Genomic DNA, 21,449 nt, shown 5'->3' on the forward strand with positions numbered 1-21,449 from the left:
AGAGTGCATTTAGTTGAGGGATTGTCTAAACAGATTTCTAGGACCCACCACAGAGCTTCTAGTTTAGTAAGGCTAGAATGTGCATTTCTAACAAATTCCTGGTGATCTGATGCTGCTGGTTTGAAGAACCACACTTTGTGAACAATGATAAAGGAAAGTCAGGGCTGGATTTCACTTCCCTGGCCTGTGACTTTTGATCAGTTTTAGTTCCAGAATCTTTTAATCCTGGCTGCATGTGGTAATGGAAACTAAGGCAAAGTCGGTGGTGTTTTATATTTCACGGGGTAGGGGGGGGTCTTACTTGCAGGGAAAGTTTTCCGGGGTCCTGTCGTGCTTGTGAGGGGTCTGTTCACTCCAGCGCTGACAGGTATTCCCAGAAACGGTAACCGCCACATCCCCTCGATAGCTTTCACCTCGTCCCTTCAGACACTGATATGTTGGGCCAGAAGATGGCGGAGGTGTTGCTGGATTGGGGAAAATAAATTATAATGAAAAATTTTCAAATGAAGAACACACAGACGTTATGTGCCTATTATGGGTAGATGGGCCCAGAGAGAGTCAGCCTATCCTCTTTTCTTTGCTCAGCCTCACTTGGAATTTGGTCCTTGAAAATTGTTTACTGTTTTCAAAGGTAGGTTTGGTAGAATCTATGTTTATGCATCTCATGAGGAACTCCTCCAGAGGTTCAACTCTTGGTGTAGAGGCTTCTTTCTGTATTTTCCTTACTCAGTCCCTCTTACATAATAAGTATCAACATGTATCAGCCCCTGCCCCAAACCCTAACGTATACCAACGGTCCAAGTTAATTTGTGAAGAATAAATAATTCACTGAGGAAACATAATGCAAAGACCCCTGATAATCCAGAAAACCAAACAACAGAGAAGTCACAGAAAGAAGGCAAATAAGATTTCCAAGGAAAAGTGGGCGCATCCAGAAATCAATAAATTCTTGAGAAAATAAAATGGAAGATGTTAAAAAAAAGAAAAAAGAAAAGAAACTCATGTTCATAGAAAGGGAGAATACCTGAGGACCTTCAGCTTTCCAAAGCCATGCTTGCCAAAGCAAAGGAAGGGAAGGCCTGCCAAATCTTTTTGAACAGCATTTTAATGAGGTAAAGAAATATATACAATTTGCCATTTTTGCCATTTTTGAGTATCTAATTCAGTGGCATTAATGACATACACAATATTGTGCAACGGTCGCCATTTCAGATATTTTTCATCATGCCAAACAGGACTCTGCTTGCATTAAGCAATCACTCTCTTGGGCCCTAGTAACCTCTTATCCACTTTCTATCTCTGTGAATTTGCCTATTTTAGATATTTCCTATAAAAGCCACATCATATGATACCTGTCCTTTTGTGCCTGGCTTATTTTACTCAACCTAATGTTTTCAAGGTTCATCCACGTCCTTGCACCTATCAGAACATCATTCCTTTCTATGGCTAAATGACATTTCATTGCATGTGTATACCACATTTTGTTTATCCATCCATCTGTGGACACTTGGGTTGTTTCTACCCTTTGGCTGTTGGGACTGGTGCTGCTGTGAACACTAGCTCTGTTTAAGTCTCCAGATTCAGTTCTATTGGTTATATTCCCACATGTGGGATTGGTAGGTCATATGGTAGTTCTAGGTTCCTTTTTAACTTTTGATGGTTGTCTTTGCCTAAACGTTTAATCCTTTGCTTCAAATTCTTAAAGAAGGAAAATATGAAAATATGAAATTGTTTCTTCCAAGCCATTCTTACTAGGTTTGCCATTTCACCTTCTCCCCCTGAACTCTTTTTCCCCTCCAGTCTCATATAAGGAGAACATACTGGATAACTGGGCATCCAGAGACAGCTCTTTGCTTACAAAGCAACAGTTAAAAAGAACTCTAGTTGATAATGAAATCCATCTGCAGAAAGCATGACTCTAATTTCCCTTGGCACTGGAGAAAAGAATAACAGAGATACCCTCCAAGAGTCCACTTTTAGCCATACTCATAAGAGTCAGTAATCACTGGTAGGGAAAGAAAAAAAAAAAGATAAATGGATGTTCTGATCAATTGCCGACAGTAGCCAACTGGTTGTTTTAAAAGAGTAATTTTTTAAAAAGAGAGAGTAATAGCATCCCATAGAAATTATAGTCCCTTTTAGGCACATATTCAGTTACTGATACCTGTTTTTTCCTTGATACCCAGAGCAGATTAATTCAGGATCCCCGAATTCTGGGCATCAGCCATACTTACTGCACCGAGGGATGTCACAGAATTCCCAGCGTTTGTTGGGATCTGTGGTAAAACACCACGGGCGGGGCTCCCCATCAGGATTCCGGCAATAATTCATCTTCAGGTTCTTGTTTGGAAATCTGAAGGGGCAAGAAAGGTTTTGATGGCACTTCACATTTACATTTGCTAATGAGAATCTTCTCAATTGAACCTACACGGAGCACCTCTGGGTAAAGAGGTGACTGGGTGAAGTGGACACAGCCTGTCCTCAAAGGGATGGCAATCAGATAAGAACGATTAGCCCAGCATCCCAAGGACCATTTTTTTTTAACAGTTCATGCCTGCAAAAATCAGACTCAGTAACTCTGTCATTTGGCCTTCTTGAAAACTGAGGTAAGCAAACTCCAGTTACTCAGCTGCAAATGAGGGCAATTTTTACAACACAGTACACGGCATGTAAGAAGCTGACGTCTTCATATTTTATAGGAATGGTGCTACAAGTCTTCTAGTTCTAGTCCTGCTAGCTCGTAAGCATATAGAACCTGAGAGCTGTGCTCTGTGAGCACTTATCCATGCAGAATGGAGCAGCGAGCCCTCCCCAGACCTCCACAGCGGGACCCAGGGACCAAGGCCCTTAGAAGTCCCTTAGAAAGCCCTTAGAAGGTTCTAGAAGGCCCTTAGAAGGTTCTAGAAGGCCCTTGGAAGGCCCTTAGAAGGTTCTAGAAAGCCCTTAGAAGGCCCTCAGAGCTTATCCCATGTCCTCCTCCGGCTGGACATGCTCAGTCGGGAGGGACCACGTGACCAGCAGTGCCTTCGCAATCCTCTTCTTTTTTTCCTGGAAATACATTTATCCAGTTTGGGGCTTTGTGGCCCTTTCCATATTTCTCCCTTGAAGGAAAATGACCCCATTTGGAATGGGCTCTGCAAAACTTCACTGGCGTTGCTTTCTACGGCAAAATCAGTGGCTTAGTCTCATTTCTGCAGTTCCTATAAGCCCCATTATGGTCCTACGGGCATCAGAGAGTGAAGAGAGATCAGAAGCAGCTTCAAAGCAGTAGGCATCTTCCAGTACAATTATTATTTTTTTATTTTTTTATTTTTTTTATTTTTCCCTCCCCTCCCCATTGTCTGCTCTCTGTGTCCATTCGCTGTGTGTTCTTCTGTGTCCACTTGTATTCTTGTCAGTGACACCGTGAATCTGTCTCTTTTTTGTTGCGTCATCTTGCTGCATCAGCTCTCCGTGTGTGGTGCCATTCCTGGGCAGGCGGCACTTTCTTTCACGCTGGGCGGCTCTCCTTATGGGGCGCACTCCTTGTGCGTGGGGTTCCCCTATGCAGGGGACACCCCTCCGTGGCAGGGCACTCCTTGCGTGCATCAGCACTGCGCATGGGCCAGCTCCACACGGGTCAGGAGGCCCGGGGTTTGAACCCTGGAACTTCCATGTGGTAGGCAGATGCTCTATCTGTTGAGCCAAATCTGCTTCCCTTACAGTACAATTAATGTGAAATAGAATACCCAGAAAACTTGAACTCTATGGATCATCATTACCTTCTGGAGTAGGAACATTTGTTCCTTTTTTTGTAAGTATGGTCTCCTCTAAGAATCCTGTGGAAGCTTTGACTCTGTGCCCCAGAAAAACGCACTGATATAAACACACATAAAATGTCAGGGGATTAGCAAAACCCCCGAAGCCCACCTGTAGATGGTAGGCTAAGAAGCCTTGACACTCACGAATATAAAAAGAAGAGAGAGGAAAGGAGCAAGTAAGAGAAGGAAATGTTTGGAAAATCCACAAGGAAGGTATATCCATAGTTCTCAAATTTGAATGTGCATCCAAATGTCCTGGGGACCTTGTTAAAATGCAGATTCAGTAGGTCTGAGATTCTGTGTTTCTAACAAATTCTCAGGCGAGAGTAACAAGAATGGATATTTCGTTTGCTGTCATCTGGGGGGGTGTAAGTTTTGAAATTCAGAAACACATGGTGCATGTTCACTTCTTGGTTAATGCAAAAGTACATAAATAGGGCTAAAGGGTTAAATGGCTGCGAGATCTATAGTCTTTTTTTTTTTTTTTTAAGATTTATTCCCCCACCCCCAGCTCCCAGCCCCCAGCCTCCATTGTTCTGGGCTCACTGCCTGCTTTCTGTGTGTCCTTCTGTGTCTGCTTGTCTACTCTTTGGGTGGCAGTGGCAACCAATCCTGGGACCTTCTGGAGTGGCAGAGAGGCACTCACTCTCTTGTGCCATCTCAGCTCCCTGGTCTGCTGCATCTTTTATTGTCTCTCTTCTGTGTCTCTTTTTGTTGCATCATCTTGCTGTGCCAGCTGTTTGCAAAGGCCAGCACTCCTGCAGGGGCCAGCACTTCTGCATGGGCCAGCTCTCCACTCAGGCCAGCTCTCCACTCGGGCTAGCTCGCCGTGCAGGCCAGCTTGCCTTTCACCAGGAGGCCCTGGACCTCCTAGATGGTAGACAGGAGCCCAATCGCTTGAGCCACATCCATTTCCCAAGCTATAGAGTCCTTTTATTTTTCTAACTTGACATTTTTTTTCAAAGATTTATGTTTATTTATTTATCCCCCTCCCCTCATTGTTTGCTGTCATTGTCTGCTAGCTGCGTCCATTTGCAATGTGCTTTCTGTGTCTGCACGTCTTCTCTTTTGGAGACACAGGCAACTCCCACGTGGGAGAGAGGCGCTCAATTGCTTGAGCCACCTCCACTCTCTGCTTTGTTGTGTCCTCAGTGTGTTTCCTCTTTTGTGTCTCCTTGTTGTATCATCCTGTTGCATCAGCTCACCGTCTTGCTCTTCTTCTCCAGGAGGCACTGGGAACCGAACCCAGGACCTCCCGTGTAGTAGGTGAAAGGCCAATTGCTTGAACCATATCCATTTCCCCCTTTAAAATCTTAAACATCTAAAATTTTTCCCCAACAAGACTTACTTGGAAGGCAAGTATCCATGAGAATGTGGGCTCTGAGAACCCCAGGCCTGGCAATCTCGTCCAGACATGGTCTTGGAGATTTTGCCTTCGTAGTTTTCTCCACTGCAATGCATGCATTCATCTGGGAAGAGTAAAGAGAAGGGAAGGGAAGAAGAAAGAAACTGGAATGGATGCAGCACAAACCTAATAGAAAATAGAACACCGCTTGCTGCTCATTTACGTGTAATTTCCAAACATTGATAATAAAACCAGCAATTCAGTTTTCTAATTCAACCCAAAATGTCATTTTCTCTTTTAAGTGGTAGAATTTGCATATTTGGGTCAATCCCTCAACTATTAGAGTCATGACCAAATTCAGAAACTCCGTAAAGGCATATCCTCAAACTGTGACCCACAGGCCCCCATCTGGGCGGGGGCCGGGGGGTGTTTCGGTACATATTCTCAGAAATCTGTAAGCTCCCTATTAGGTTTTTTCAATATTTGGTGTTTTCTTTTAGAAAACGATCTTTAGAATTTTCTAAGAAATTATTCTGGTCATATGGATGACTGCCAAATAAGCTAGCACTGTCCTAGGGCTTCAGGGTTGGAGTTTGTTGTTTTCTTAAATTATTTAAAAATTGAGGAACTGTCCTGAATGTTGTTGCAGTGATGGATACAGGCCATTATATATCTTGTAACAACTTTAGAAAGGTGTGGGAGAGAGTTTAAACTATAATGTAAACTATAATCCACAGTTAGTGGCAATGCTCCACATACGTATTCCTCAGTTGTAGCAAATGGACCACACTAATGAAAGAAGTTGTTAATGTAGGAAAGTGTGGGAGGGGTAGGGAGTCAGGCATATGGGAACCCCCTACATTTTTTATGTAACATTTATGTACTCTAAGCATCTTTTTAAAAATAAAAAAATGAATAAAAACTAAAACTTTGATTTGGAATCATTGAAATATATAGCACAGCAGAATAACATACAATTTCGGTTTAATGGGGTGATAAGAAAATATAGGCAGACTTGATATAGAACTGCTGCATTCTTGTCAAATAAGGGCCAAATGGCCTGATAAAGGACTTTATCAAATGGGTTAAAGTGGTGGGAGAGCTGAGTGTCACACATACCCACACTGCAAGCAGAGATGTTGCTCATATCCCACCAGTCTCCCTTCCCGCTTGCAGCAGGAAATGTCGCAGTAAATATGAAAATGAAGAAAATGTTTACAATATGACAGTTTTTTTTTTAAGCATCAAACCCTGTGGTACCCCATTCAATTGGTTGGCACCTTAAAATAATGGACTGCTGATTTATAAACTGGTTCGTTGCTCAGCTGCAACCAAACAACATCTACACATGAAAGCCGTTTCATTTATTTGAATTTTATGGATCCTGTAGTTTTCTTTTAACTGTATTTAATTGAGAATATGTTTTTGCTTTTCTACCGGGTCAGCGCTAGGCACCTAAGAAGTTTACATCTGGCGTTTACTTTCGTTTTATGCTTGTACCTGGTCAAGTAACATTTGGACAAAAATAATTTAAATCAATGTTGGGGGTCTGAGAGAAATTTCTTCCTTTCCAGGAGATGCATCGATTACTCAAGTTTGTCAGACACTGAGCTAACTGACTATTCATCACATCCCTTTGAGAAGTGACTCTGCACCAATTTGCTTTACAGATAAAAGGTAGGTGAGAATATTTGCAAGGTTTTCCTGACCTTCACACTGAGGGATGCTGCAGTAGTCGAATCTGACCTCAGGGTCTGTAGTGTAGCACCAGGGCCCCTTCTCATCATTGTCTGGATTTCTACAGTAGTTTTCCTCCAGCCCCCGTGTAGGGTATTTATCAGGTGTAAAGCTGTGGAAGGTGGAAAAGAAGTACTTTGATTCTTTTCGTCAAATCAGAAAGTCCGAGTAAGGCACTATTTCCCCTCAGAGAGTTACACCTCTGTCATCCCAAAACATTTAGTTGTGTGCTGTAATTTATGTAGTCGTATTTCCATTTTCTCTACCGATAGGCTCTTTCAGGTACAGTAGTAGCTCATATTACCATTACAACTAGGTTGACATCCAAACCTAAGTGTTTTCCTATACAAACAGTAGAAAAATAAAGGCCTTCAGAGCCTACCAAATTCTTGATTTATTCCAAACACTTGCTTTTGTCAGTCAGCCTTCTCTGTAAAGAGAATAGTGGTGAATACTATTTAGTCCATGTATAACACTAAAATCTTCCTAGACATTCTCTCATTTAGTCTTCATAAAAACCCTATGGGGAGGGTACTATCACCCCTATTTTATAGATGAGAAGACTGAGGTGTGGCAGTGCAAAACAAAACAAGCCAGTGTCTAAAGCCAGATCTGTCTGACTCCAAATGATGTTTCTTCCTGAAATTTAACCTGGATTAATGGAATCTTAGCCATGGGTTGCTTTGTGGAGGCAACCAATTAGAGAAAAGGCACAAGACGTTGCTTTAAAAGATGGGTTTTGTTTCGGGTTCTTTCACATACCTGTTTTGGGAATTTGGTAACTTGTACCTTCTCAGGTCCTCAGTTTCCGCATTTGCCATGGTGGAGATGGCCTATGACAGTCTATGCCTTGGCCATTTGGTTTCATCATTTTATCTCAATAAGCCTTAATGTCCAGGTTCATCCAATGGGGAAGAATAACATCTACCCATTTCATAAGGATGTAATAAGGGGAGGACAGGGTAACAGACACTAAATCTTACTCAATTAAACCTTGTTACCAAGATCTTAATATCATCTATTGCTATGTAACAGGGAAGGTGCAGCATGTTGATTTTCATTTATGTTTTCTCTTTCGCTCCACTACATTGGGTTAACATATGATCAAAGTTCCAGTTTGGTGTGTTTGGTTGAGATGAACTCAGTTCTAAATATGGTACATCCTTGATCTTTTCTCAGACTTGACCTAGCATTGTGATTTGATTGTTCTTTTCGACTAGTCATTCTTCCACGTTCTTGGTCTTCCAGAAAATAATATGTGTAAAAGAGTAACTAAAAGGCCACCATTTTTCTCTGTCTGTGCTGTAATTCATTGAACAATTCTGCATCAGCATCAATAAGATCGTCTCCTATTCCCATTTTTTGTTTGATTTAGAAGTAATGGAATTATTGTACACACAATAGGTGAACACAGAGATGAAAGAGAAAGTCTTACTTAGGTTTGTGAGGAAACTCATCGCCCCACTTTTGGCAGGCAACACCATTCTTAGTTTTGGACTCCGTCCCCCTGTAGTTCTTTCCGTTTCCAGTCTTGCACTCTTGAAGATACACTGAAAGGAAGTCCACACAGTGATTGTTGGGGATTGAATCATGTCTCCCGCAAAAGGCATGTTCAAGCTGTGTGGATGCGGGCCCGTTGTAAGTAAGCTCTCCTCAAGAGGTAACTTTAGTTACAGTGTGGCCCCACTGAGTCAGGTTGGACTTTAATCCAGATTACTGGGTAAACAGAATGAAAGATGTAGAGAGAAGCCATGGGGAGTGGCGAGAAGCTGGAAGACAACAAACCTGGGAAGAAGAAGACGACACTACCATGTGCATTGCTGTATGATGGAAAAAGCCAAGAACCAAGGATTGCCAGCAGCTGGACCCCAAAACACCACAGTCTCCTGGGAGAAAGCATCACCTTGCTGAGGCCTCAGTACCTAGCCCCAAAACCATGAGCCAGTAAATTCCCATTGTTTAAGCCAATCTATTGCATAGTATTTGTGTTAGCTTCCGGGAAACTAAAACAGTGATCAAACCCTTTTGCAAGAATTCTCATGGAAAAGCCCTGCCTTGCTTAGCACACTGGGAGAAAGAGCTTGCACTATTGCAAAAGGGGGAAATGCACTAGATGACACAGTTGTCCTACTATCTAAAGAGATCATTTTTTATATCTACGGAAGAGCTGCAGTTAATTGAACTGATTGGTATTTTGATTCATTAATTTAAAAGCTATCAGGAAGCAATTGAGCTCCCACCTAGCACATGGGTTTGGTTCCCAGTGTCTCCTGGAGAAGACGAGCAAGACAGTAAGCTGGCACAATGGGCTGGCACGGCGAGCTGACACACCAAGAAGATGCAACAAGGAGACACAAAACAGGAAACACAATGAGAAACACAGCAAAGCAGTCAGCAGAGGTGGTTCAAGTGATTGAACACCTCCCTCCTACCTGGGAGGTCCCAGGTTCGGTTCCCAGTGCCTCCTAAAGAGAAGATGAGCAGATAGCAGAGAGTACACAGCAAATGGACACAGATAGCAGACAAACAATGAGCGGGGGTGAAAATAAATAAATAAAATAAATCCTAAAAATATATATAAAATAAATAAAAGTAAAAGCTGTTTACTGGGGAGAAGATATAGCTCAGTGGTTGAACACTTGCTTCCCATGTACCAGGTCCTGGGTTCAATCCCTGGTACTTCCTTAAAAATTAAAAAATAAAATTAAAAAAAAGCTATTGACTGAACCCATCCTAGGGTGTCCACTCACTTCTGTTCCCACCTTTGGGGTAAGATGTTTAACCAAGAGTCAATCGTTTATATTGTCAACCTTTTTTGCAGTTATATTTAATTTTAAATGATCTAAACTGGAAAATGAATGCAAAAAGAGAGAAATATTGTTTCTTGTTTTTTCTTGTTTTTAACTAGGTGGAATGCTTTTACAGACTTGAAGGAGCTGGCTTAATTAGAACTTGCTTGAAAAATAAAAATAAATAAAATCCACTGAGGGCAAGTTAACTATATGGGTTTTGGAGGAAAAATCATAAAAATCTCAAAGTATTGCACAGCCAGAATAAATTTTAAAAACAAACAAATTAGAACTGTACAGAACAGAGTGAACCCTAATGTAAACTATGGGCTATTGTTAATAAATAATTTCAATAATATTGTTTTATCAATTATAATAAAGTATTGTACTTTCAGATTGATTGATAAATGTCAGTAAATCTTCTTGCTTCTCTTCAAAAAGAAGGAAATTGATTATTGAAGACAATGCATTAGAATGTAGTTTATGCAAGTTATACAATCAATAACTCTTGTCAGGGGACCCATAAGCAAAGAAAAAAGCCTATGCTCTACATCAAGACTTATGTTTTCAATGAAAATACAATATCTGTACCATCTTTTACAACTCCCCAAATCAAGCAAATTTTTAATTAATTGATCATTTGTCTGGAGAAAGTTACTTCTAATAAATACACCTATAGCAAACAAAGGCTTTTAAACCAGTACTATGTATAATGATTGCAGATATATCTCCATATAGATGTATGATTGCATAAGATCTATTATGCTTTTCAAAGATGTAAATTAGAGGAAAGGGAGGCCTGGGGGTCAGGGAAAACTTTTATAAAGAGGTGACATTTGAGCTGGGCCTGGCTGTGGGAAGAGCTGAGATGAAGAGGGACTGGGCCGAGGGAGATGTGCCCTGGGCAGGCTTGGGGAACAGAGATAAGGAGAGTCGTGAAAGGTAGTTGGTCAAGCAGCTGTAGCCAGTATGGGTTTATAAAAGTCAGGGTCCTAGAGCATTTCGTAAGGATTCAGATTTTATTCTAAGTGCATAAGAAGGGTTTAAGCAGGGAAGTCACATCATTCAGAGAGCACTCAGGGGGAAGCGGACTTGGCCCAGTGGTTAGGGCGTCCGTCTACCACATGGGAGGTCCGCGGTTCAAACCCCAGGCCTCCTTGTCCCGTGTGGAGCTGGCCCATGCGCAGTGCTGATGCGCGCAAGGAGTGCCCTGCCACGCAGGGGTGTCCCCCTCGTAGGGGAGCCCCACACGCAAGGAGTGCGCCCCGTAAGGAGAGTCACCAGCGCGAAAGAAAGTGCAGCCTGCCCAGGAATGGCACCACCCACACGGAGAGCTGACACAACAAGATGACACAACAAAAAGAAACAGATTCCTGGTGCCGCTGAGGAGGATGGAAGTGGTCACAGAAGAACACAGCGAATCGACACAGAGAGCAGACAACGGGGGGTGGGGAGGTGGAAGGGAGAGAAATAAATAAATAAATAAATAATAAATCTTTTTAAAAAATCACTCAGGGGAAGCGGATGTGGCTCAAGCAACTGGGCTCCCATCTACCATATGGGAGGTCCAGGGTTCGATTCCTGGGCCTCCTGGTGTAGGCAGGAGCTGTGCAGAGCTGGCCCAAGTAGAGTGCTGGCCCACGCAGAGTGCTGGCCTGCACAGGAGTCCCGGCTCAGCAAGATGACACAACCAAAAGAGACACAGAAGAGAGACAATAAGAGTCACAGCCGACCAGGGAGCTGAGGTGGTGCAAGAGATTGAGCACCTCTCTCCCACTCCAGAAGGTCCCAGGATCGGTTCCCAGGGTGCCTAAAGAGAAGACAAGCAGACCCAGAAGAATGCACAGCAAATGGACACACAGAGAGCAGACAGTGAGTGCAAAACAATGAGGCAGAGAGGAGAAATAAATCTTTTGGAAAACAATAAAAGAGAGATCACTCTGGCTGCATAGGGTGAAATGCAAGCAGGGGGGAGGTTGCAGTGGCCCCCGCTATGGTGGCATGGAGCGCAGTGGTGGCAGTGGAGCTAGAGGCAAGGGGCAGCTGCAAAGCTGATCAGACACTGACGGCTTCCCAGAAGAACCCTGGCAGGTCATGTAAGCAATGGGTCAATACTCCACAGTAAAGAAACAAGCACCAAACGATGAGTGACTTTTGACTATTTACCTCTCTTTTGTTTGCATGTACCCATCTGAGTTTATATAACCTTTGATCCTTTCCATCACCTTGAAAACAAACAATTTCAAACTAACCCTAACAGTCACCTCCCTGTTCTTTTTGGTTAACGAGTAACAAACGATATCATTAAATGTTAGCATTTTTCTAGGGAGATTCCCACCATGTATTTCTTTTTCAAATCTGGTAATCCTAGCTACCTTCAACCTTTACTCACTAAACATACGGGCTTTAACTCCAATGGATAAATTTTAGGTTTAATCTGTACTTTAATCTCAAGAATTAGAGATAAGCAGCCGTAGGAGGGGAGGAGAGAAAAAGACAGCTAATTATTATACCTAAGATAAATCCATGCATAGAAATAATCCTGACCTAAAAAAAATACTTTTAAAAATCTTAGAGGCTTGCAGTGAGACTAGAAGGAATGTTGCAAATCGTTGTCAAGAATGCACAAAATGAGATTTTTCCTTATCTCCTTTCACACCTGCAACACAGAATATTTGCGGTGTTAAATTGTTATTATAGACTGTCTTATTACCTATGAAAAAATGAAGTGTCACATATTCATTAAAATTTCCATATATCCTCCATGGGACTTTTGCATGTATTTACACAGCCAATTTTTATAGGAATCCAGGCTACCTCTTATCCTAAACAACGGAACTCTTTATCTAGCATTTTAAAGGAACCTAAGGAGCTATCATGTCCACTTTCTCCCATAGTAGCTGCTGAGGGTAGAGAGAGGGAAGAAGAGATATGATGTGGGGGCATTTTCAGGACTTGGAGTTTTCCTGGGTGGTACTGCAGGGACAGATGCTGGACACTGTATGTCCTGCCATGGCCCACTGGGTGGACTGGGGGATAGTGTGAACTACAGTGTAAACCACTATCCATGTGGTGCAGCAGTGCTCCAAAATGTACTCACCAAATGCAGTGAATGTGCCACGATGATGAAAGAGGTTGTTGATGTGGGAGGAGTGGGGTGAGGGGGTGGGGAGTTTTGGGAGACCTCATATTTTTTTAATGGAACATTTAAAAACAAGAAAAAAAGAAAAAAAAAGAAGAACACACAGAGAGCAAACAACGGGGGTGGGGAAGAGGAGAGAAATAAATAAAAATAAATCTTAAAGAAATAAATAAAGGAACCTCGGGAAAAGGAAATGTAAATACAATGCATTTTCAAAAAACATTTCAGAATCTGAGGGAAAGATAGACCATGAAAAAGAAAAGCAGAAAATTTGCCTCCATCCAAATGTCACCAAGGGTTTAAAATGCCTCAATACTTCTATTTCACCAGGCTTCATTCTAGAAGGTAGAACCCAAAGATTATGGGCACCTTGGCAAAGCAAGAATCCAAGACTGTTAGGTACTTTCAGACTCCCTAAAAATAAAACAAAATTTCAAATGTCTTGTTCTTACAGTCATGGAAGAGGAAGTGATTTTGTGAATCCTACCCCTTCATTCTTCAAATATTTAGAAAACGAAAGAGGTGAAGTGATTCGCTCAAGTGGGCAGAGCTGATTAGTGGCCAAAGCCTGTCCTATCTCCAAGCCCAATTTTGCTACACCCAAAGGCCTTCATTCTCTCATCTCATAAATTGAAGAGATAAAAGGGAATTAAAGAAGTTGGAAATGTTGTACCCACTTCTTTTTTCAAATAAAACGACATCTCTTCTCCTAATGACTGCAGACGACTTGCTGTTCTCTGCCATTATCACACATTGTTGCTCTTTACTGTGATATTGGAATGACCTGCAGAAAAGAAGCAAGAAGTACAACACCAATTTCCTTTATGGAAGGAAAGCAAGCACTTCCGAATAAGCCTGACTCACTAACAAGGGATTCTAAATTGAATTTCTTGATGAGCCTGGGAACTCACCATAATGATTACCTTTCAAGTAATTCTGACATGGTGTCAATGGAATACTGGGAAAGAATATATCAACATGGCAGTTACTCTTGCTTAGTATCCTTTCTCTCCTCCATATTTTGTCTTTCTTTTTGTTTCAACTGTATCACTCTTCACTCATTTTCTAAAATTGTATTAAGTGCCACAATATTTGTTTTTGTGTTGGAAAGAAGCGTCTTGGCTTACTTGCTCATTCCCAAGATAATCTATGTGAACTTAGACTCTTATAAGTTTCCCTTAGCTCCATATTTATATTCTAAGTCCCCTCTGCACGTTGCACCACCCTTTTCCATCCACATGGTCCTGCCATCCAAAAGCATGTGGCTTTCAAAGACACAGTCTATCTTTCCAAACAGATTTTCTATTGGGACCCTTCATTTTACCCACATTGGTCTGTTCGTGGTCTCCCTCACAGGACACGTGCCTGTGTCTCTCACTCTGCCTAGAAACCCTCCCTGTCTTATTGGAACTCATCAAGAACTTAGCCAACTTCAAAGCCCAGGTCAGGTCCCACCTCTGCCATAAGTCCTTCTCTAGCTGTCCAACCCTTAGCAATTCTTCCTTCCTCTGAATCTTTATAGAACGTGTGCTGATTATTCCTTTTATTGGTACTTTGTATTTGCTGTCTTCTAAATATTTTGTTTTTACATTATATTCAGTTTACTTGACTACACCATGAATCCAAAAGGGAAGGGATTGACTCTTCTACCGATACTTCTTTGCTGCCCACTATCTAGGACACTTCCCTCAGACCTTCGGTGAATACTTATTAATGGTGATGTTAAAAACTACGGCTCAGAACAATATTTGTTACTGTCATTTATATTTTCATGCATAAATATAAATAACTTCCTCCTTGGGTATTTTTCTAGAGTGGAGACTAATAAACCTAAACAAGAGACTGCTATGTGATTTCAGATAGAGGGAAGCAAATACAGATTCCAGATTCTGATTCCACAAAATTCCTCTTTCCTCCAAAATCCTATTTTTTGTTAATAAATCCATGAGTAAATTTCTTGTAATTGAAATAATACCGTCACCCCTCTCCATTGGAAGCAGAGTAGACATCACCATCCCCAAATCCTCAAGATTGAGGAACGAACAAACATAAGGGGGAAAGGCAACTATGGGCTAAAGTAGACATTTTTAATATTCTAGTAATGGAAGAACTTGTATCATTGATATAAAGGCAGTGGCCACCAGAGGTTCTGAGGGGAGGGAGAGGGAAGAAAAGTTATAATATGGGGCATTTTTGAGACATTGGAATTGTTCTTCATGACATTGCAATAACGGATACAGGCCATCACACATTTTTGTCAAAGCATATAAAACCATGTGGTGAAAAGTATAAACCATAATGTAAACTATAGACCATGCTTAGTAGCAATGCTTCAATATATGTTCATTTATTGTAACAAACGTCCCACACTAATGAAAGATGTTATTAATGGGAGAAAGTGTCAGGGGGGTTGGGGTATATGGGAATCCCCTATATTTTTTATGTAATATTTATGTAATCTAAAGCTTCTTTAAAACTAAAATTTAAAAAATTTTTTAAATTAAAATTACTTAGAACCTAAAAATAATAATTGTGTCTCAAACAGCATGACTTTTGCATAGCTGCAGTGGCAATGGACCTACCTGCAAATGAATTCTGTTTCCACCTCACATTTTGCTGCACATTGTTCTATGCTTCTTGCTTCTAGCTGCTTCTTAGTGACACTAGACAGTGAAGCACCCTCCGTATTTACATAGTCATCCAGGAGTTCTCCTTGACCTTAAAAAGGAAAATAAAAATGCAGCAATGGGTAATATTCATCAAAGCCATTGTTTCATTATCATGACTTTGTAATCTATGAGCTTTGTATCAGCCAAATACAATTTGGTGCCTTATTGGAAACAGAAGGGACGGCCTCGAATAAAAGTGTTTAGTCAGGAAAAAGAGTCCCACTAATAGATTGCGTTGTATCCATAGATTAACTAGATTGATAGATTAGTAGAGTAAAACTGTTTAATAATTTCTATGATCCGGTATTAATGGGTGGGAAACCTTAAGCAAGAATAACTTTTATCTGTTTGCTACTAACAGCCCTGTCATCATAGAACCGTAGGTGACGATCATTGGTAAGAAGGATGAAGTGACAATTTCGTTATCAGGGCTGATGTTGCTTTGTCAGCCCCAGGTATACATGGGACATGGAGGCCACTGATTTCTAACAGCATAAGCTTTGATTGTGACAGCTTGCTTTAACTAATGCTAAGTACTTTCTGAACGGTTCCACCTCGAGATTGGTGAGTTGTGTTGTTGAGAATAAATAGGAATCAAATTATTAACCTTGGGCAAAAATTACCGGAGCCTAAGAATCTCACCTGCAATGCAAGGTCATTTTTATACTATGCTTAAGGCATTGACACATCACAATTAACTGCAGAGACATAACTCTTGCCACAAGGCAAGAAGGAGGACGCTGCCAACAAAGAACCCGGGACAAATACTGACCTAGATGCCTTTTTAAATTGAGGTGAATTTCACCTAACATTAAATGCACCATTTTAACCTTTTGACAGTCTACAATCCCAGTACAGTCCCAAGGTTGTGAAACCATCACCACTATCTAATTCCCGAACGAATGGACCTTGAATTTTCTGTGCGATAAAACCTGAGACCAAGCATGCGTCTTACAGTTATCCCCCATCCTGCCCACACCGAGTTGCAGGAGCTAGCGGCCAAGGCGGCCTCTTCACGTTTCTGCAAAAAAGGTCACCAAGAATATCTCTTGTCCTGAGGCTTCACGCAGCACCTGACCTGCCTCAGGCAGCTCTAGTCTGTCTGGAGGTGCCATGCCCCATCCTTTTGGTGTGGAGTAATAATGATTTTCACGGGGTGAGAGGCCAAAAGGAGCTAATAAGAGGAAGGCAGCAAAGTGTCCATTGGATTAGGCAACTGGACAGCCTTGACCAGGTTGAGGGGAGGGATGGGACCAAAGACCCAGCAGTAGAAGCCAGCGCTCCACAAGCGTGACCATGAGAGGAGCAGTTCCTGGAGGGAATACGCGGTCACAGAATTTTTTGGAAGACAAGCTATTCCGTATGTTCATGAAATCATTCCTAGGAAGGGTCCTTAAAGGTCCAATTCTCATTCTCAGAAAGGCCTTCTCGGACCAGTCTGGTAATAAATATATTGAACAGGGGGAGATGTTCCCTAATAAGTTAATACAAAACCACCCTTCAGAGTTCACCCTTTCTCTACATTTAAGGCTTCATCCTTCCTCAATTTAACATATTCCAAATGGGAAGAATGGACTATTAAATGGGACATTACTTGATGCACTTTAAAAGTTAACACACCAAAAAGCACTTGATAAATGTAGCGAAAGATTATGGAAAAATATGCGTTTTAAACCTATATCCATGTCTTCACCCTGCATTTTCTTCCTATTTGTAATCTCAATTCTAAGAGGTGTTTGTGCTATGATATATTCCATAGATTACAAGGTGATTTAAAAGACAAACAGAATAAGTTTATAAAGCACATTCTATAAGGAGTTAAGCTCTTTGAAGAGTTCTGGAAAGTGTAGCAGGCTAGGTTGGAAATGGTATTCAAAATAAGGGAAGTTCCCTATACATTACCCTTTAATTCTGTTACTTGTGAACCCACAACAGATTAGACAGTGTAGAGTTTATGAGAGCCACTTTTGAAAGTGATGTTCCCAAGATATCCCAGAAGAGAATCTTTTTTTTTTCTTTTTTGTTTGAAAAGTTTCCCCCAATTTTTAAAAATCTTATTCAACTCTAAGTCTTATGTGGCAACGGGGTATAACATGGTTTATTTGTTGATGAAAAACCTTAAATAAATCTTTAGTAGGAAAGCCCGTTTTTATATTATAGGCCAATGTAGATATATATTGTTACCAAAGCTGTGTATTTTAATAAGGTGGAGTTGTTGTTTTTTAGAAATAACTGGGGTGTGTATACTTGCACACTTGTGCATTTGAAAGAAAAGACTTAGAGGCCCATGAAATATAAAATGCTTATCCAACTCTCAGTGAGTACAGCTATTTTATTTTAATGTTTTTTTTTCTCTCCCAGCACATTCCAGCACAGTGGAAAGATGAAACTTACTACTTATTTCCACGGAAAGTGAGAGTAAATGCTTTCCTTTCAAAAAGAGCTTAGGAAAGATTTTTTTTTTCTGGATTGGTTAAAGCATATGTTAATCCCGTTGCAGAGAAGTCTGCTCGAACATGTGGGTATAGCCAACTGAATAAATTCGTAGTGTTCCAGCCCTTATTTTCCATGGACTGAAATAGAATATGCTTGCCCTCCCCCCCCACCCCACACAACCATTTCCCACAAAAAAAAACCTCTCCATTTAATCTTCTGCTCTATATTTTCTTTGATGTTTCTTTGAACAGGCTCCCACCAAATATGCATTCGATTCTAATTTAAAATGCAACTTGTAAAACGTATCTGGTAATTCATAAATCAAATATTAAATACATGCGCATTGCTTATTTAAAGAACGATTAGCATACTGTGTGATTCCATTTATATGAAATGTCCAGATTAGACAAATCTACAGAGACAGAAGGCAGTTTCGTGGCTGTCTAAAGCCGGGGGGGGGGGGGGGGGGGAAAGGTTGGTGGGGTGGCAACGAAGGGAGTGGGATTTCTTTGGAGGATAATGAAATGTTCTAAAATTGATTGTGGTGATAGATGTACAATTCAGCGAATATACTAAAAGCCATTGAATTGCACAGTTTAAATGGGCGAGTTGTTTAGTATGTGAATTATATCTCAACCAAGCTGTTAAAAAAAAGAGCTGCTAGGCCATATTTAGGAACATTTTAAATAAAGTTTGAGGAAAGCTGGAAAAGTGAGAAGCACACTGGATTTATTCTTAGAAAACCCTGGTTTAAATGCTGGTTTCTTCACTTACTGGATTCAGAACTTTAGTCAATGGCAAATAACATGATTGCCCTAAATCTAGATTTCCTCGTTTATGATCTATCGATAATGAAATCTATAACCTATCTCATCAACTAAATAAGTTAATATTAGCACAAGGTTTATGTGTGTTTGTAAAAAAAGTGCCTGACTTACCCAAGCATTAAATGAATATTTGTTGAATTAATGTATACATACATCATTTGGCAAATAGATTCTTGTAATTTCTCCATTCATAAGAAGGAGACATACAAGAATGGAAAAGCCTTAATTACTGGCTTAACAAACGGAAATGGTGAGTCCAACTACACAGATGGTCAAAGAACACAATAGACTGAAAGAGATATGTTATTGTTTTAAATTTTAAAATGAAGAGAGTTTGACACTTCAACAGAAATGTTCTAAATTAATCAAACTAAGAGCAAAGCAGAGGAACCAGCAGCTTGTGGAGTTAGGTATATTGGCTATTTTTTTCAACTAAAATAATCAACACTTGGACTCAATTCTTTAGATTTGAAAATTCATTTGTCATTTTCTCTGCCCATTCATTCCACCACCATGAGCGCATTTCCAGGGAAATTAAGCGTATTTCCTGAAGCATTCCTCAATCTTACATTTGATTTTGAAATGGACATCTCATGAAGCAAAAGTTAAATTAAACAAGTTGCGCATAAAACCGTCACAGCACATCTCTTATTTAATATGTGGCTAGGGAAAAAAATACTCATTAAAATTAAAAATGTCTACATCTTACCTGATTTCAGAAATAAAAGAAATAGAAGGACCACTTCCTTCTGGTCCATTTTGAAACTGGCCAGCAGGGTCCAGAAAACCTTGTGTCCCAATCTCAAAATGTTATTGACTCACAGAAGCGTAACTGCACCCACAAACAAGACGGTCAAAGGAAGTTAATTATTCTCTTGAGGGCCCATGCCCCTGTGCTCGAAGGGGTCAAACACCACCCTGAATAGGGGATCTTACAAAACGCTTGATGGCAGAATCCGCGATAGATGCTGGGAACTGGTGAAAGCAACTCTTTCCCTGCTCCAGCGGCTCCTCTGAACTCCCCTTCTCCTAGTCCTCTCTTCAATCCAAGGTCTTCATCTTTTCCATTTAATCTGCCTCCTTCCCTCTTCTTTCATTCCCTTTCTTTTAGGTTAAAAAAATCATAATCAAGACTAAAATGTTCTGAGAACGTTCTACATGCCAGGCCCTCTACAGGGACATGGACAGAATCTCATCAACCTTCACAAGTGCTGAAATAAGCCATGTTATCAGTATTCCCATTTTAAGAGGAGGGCACAAGGGCTTAAAGAGTTTAGCCGAGGTTACCTAGCTAACAAGGACTGGAGATAACAGATACCAACTCTACCGGCCTTACATTACACACTTAAACTAGGATGTTACTGTTAAAACCCCCACATCCCACCAACAATGTAGAAATTACTACCTAAGTTAAAATAGTTTATTATTTTCTAAATTTCCTTGTTCCCATTGGGCTCATGTGTTGTAATTATAAATTATTTTAATGAAATATCTATTTTTTCCACAATTTAATTCACAATGCCTTATACTCTCATCCTCATAAAATAAACTAAGAGCGGTAGGATTAAAGTTTAAAGTTGTGCCTCAATTTTGATACTTGTTTCTGTATTTTCCCTGACTTTAGGCTAAAATGACCAGGTAAAATGTGCTTTAAACCTCCTAATTCTCTGTTTTAAAAATTTGGAAATAGTTCTGTTGACCTTTTTATTTTAAATGAGATTTAAGAACAAGAAAGCATATACTCCTCTCCCTAGGCTAGGAAATTCTTTCCTATAAATTAACTATCAAAGTGCAGAGTTGGGTGCCAAATCATCCTGGGTGGAATATCCTGCATAATTCCCTGGGATTGAAGTACTCTGCAGAATTTTCAAGAACAAAATGTACTAGAGAACAAGATTATAGCACGACCGTTGAGTGGCATAGATGAACTAACCACATTCCCTGATTTTCTATTTCTCCTATTCTTTTCTCTCCTCGGTTACTTCCTCCCTTTAGCCTCTTCCTTTCATCTAATGGCCAAAGTATTTAATGGAGACCGAAGGTGGAAGTCAGCAGTTGGCAGAATTTCTTGAAATATCTGAAATATCTTTTGGTGGGCTTATGTTGGTACCTTTCAGAGAGTATAAAGTCCCGTGAGAAAAGGACAGGCTCTGATTATATGTTGTTTCCAGTGTGCTTTTATTTCCATTTAAAATATTGTTTTAACATCACCTCAGAGACAAGGCACCTCGGGAATGATGTAACCAGGAATCTGACATCTACATAATTTCCCTTTACCTATTGTTTTTGCTTTTTTCGGTTTGGGTGGTGGTGTTAGACCTTCTGACCCTCTAAGAGAATGGTCTTGATTCTACAAATGTTACTGTGTAAATCAGGTTTCCCACATCATGGCCTCTGATTACACAGCCATCACCCATTCATGATATATCAGCCTCACAAGGACTTAAATGAACATTAAGCCAATCTTTGCAATTGGGCTGCTTGATTCTGTAGCATGTAAAGATAAGAGCAAAAGTACTGCTCAGGGATGGACTGGGTTTGGGACATAGAGACTTCCACGTTGGAGCAGCCCTACTTCATTCACTGTGGGAAGAAAGGGATGACTTTGCCTCGTAGACCAGAGCAGGCATAAAGCAGTGGACTATTCACGATCGTGCAGGGGAATTCCACACTGGCACTCTTGGAGGGAGGTGGGACAGCTGTT

General features: G+C 40.7%; 1 protein-coding gene across 2 annotated transcripts in view; it reads right to left on the reverse strand.

Moving 5' to 3' along the window:
* PLG (plasminogen) overlaps nt 1-19,596 on the reverse strand; it is a 60,584-nt gene extending 40,988 nt beyond the window's left edge. For both annotated transcript variants that reach the window (XM_004449798.5, XM_004449797.5), the window contains exons 1-8: nt 19,455-19,596; nt 15,396-15,531; nt 13,491-13,597; nt 8,318-8,432; nt 6,855-6,994; nt 5,149-5,269; nt 2,235-2,353; nt 302-464 (exon numbers count right to left, since the gene is read on the reverse strand). In XM_004449798.5, the coding sequence (XP_004449855.1) occupies nt 302-464; nt 2,235-2,353; nt 5,149-5,269; nt 6,855-6,994; nt 8,318-8,432; nt 13,491-13,597; nt 15,396-15,531; nt 19,455-19,503 (950 nt within the window). In that variant the 5' untranslated portion in view covers nt 19,504-19,596. The remainder of the gene's footprint in view (nt 1-301; nt 465-2,234; nt 2,354-5,148; nt 5,270-6,854; nt 6,995-8,317; nt 8,433-13,490; nt 13,598-15,395; nt 15,532-19,454) is intronic.
* Nucleotides 19,597-21,449: the final 1,853 nt, after the last annotated feature.

The sequence above is a fragment of the Dasypus novemcinctus genome, chromosome 28 (genome assembly GCF_030445035.2).
Source record: "Dasypus novemcinctus isolate mDasNov1 chromosome 28, mDasNov1.1.hap2, whole genome shotgun sequence".
Classification (NCBI taxonomy): Eukaryota; Metazoa; Chordata; class Mammalia; order Cingulata; family Dasypodidae; genus Dasypus; species Dasypus novemcinctus.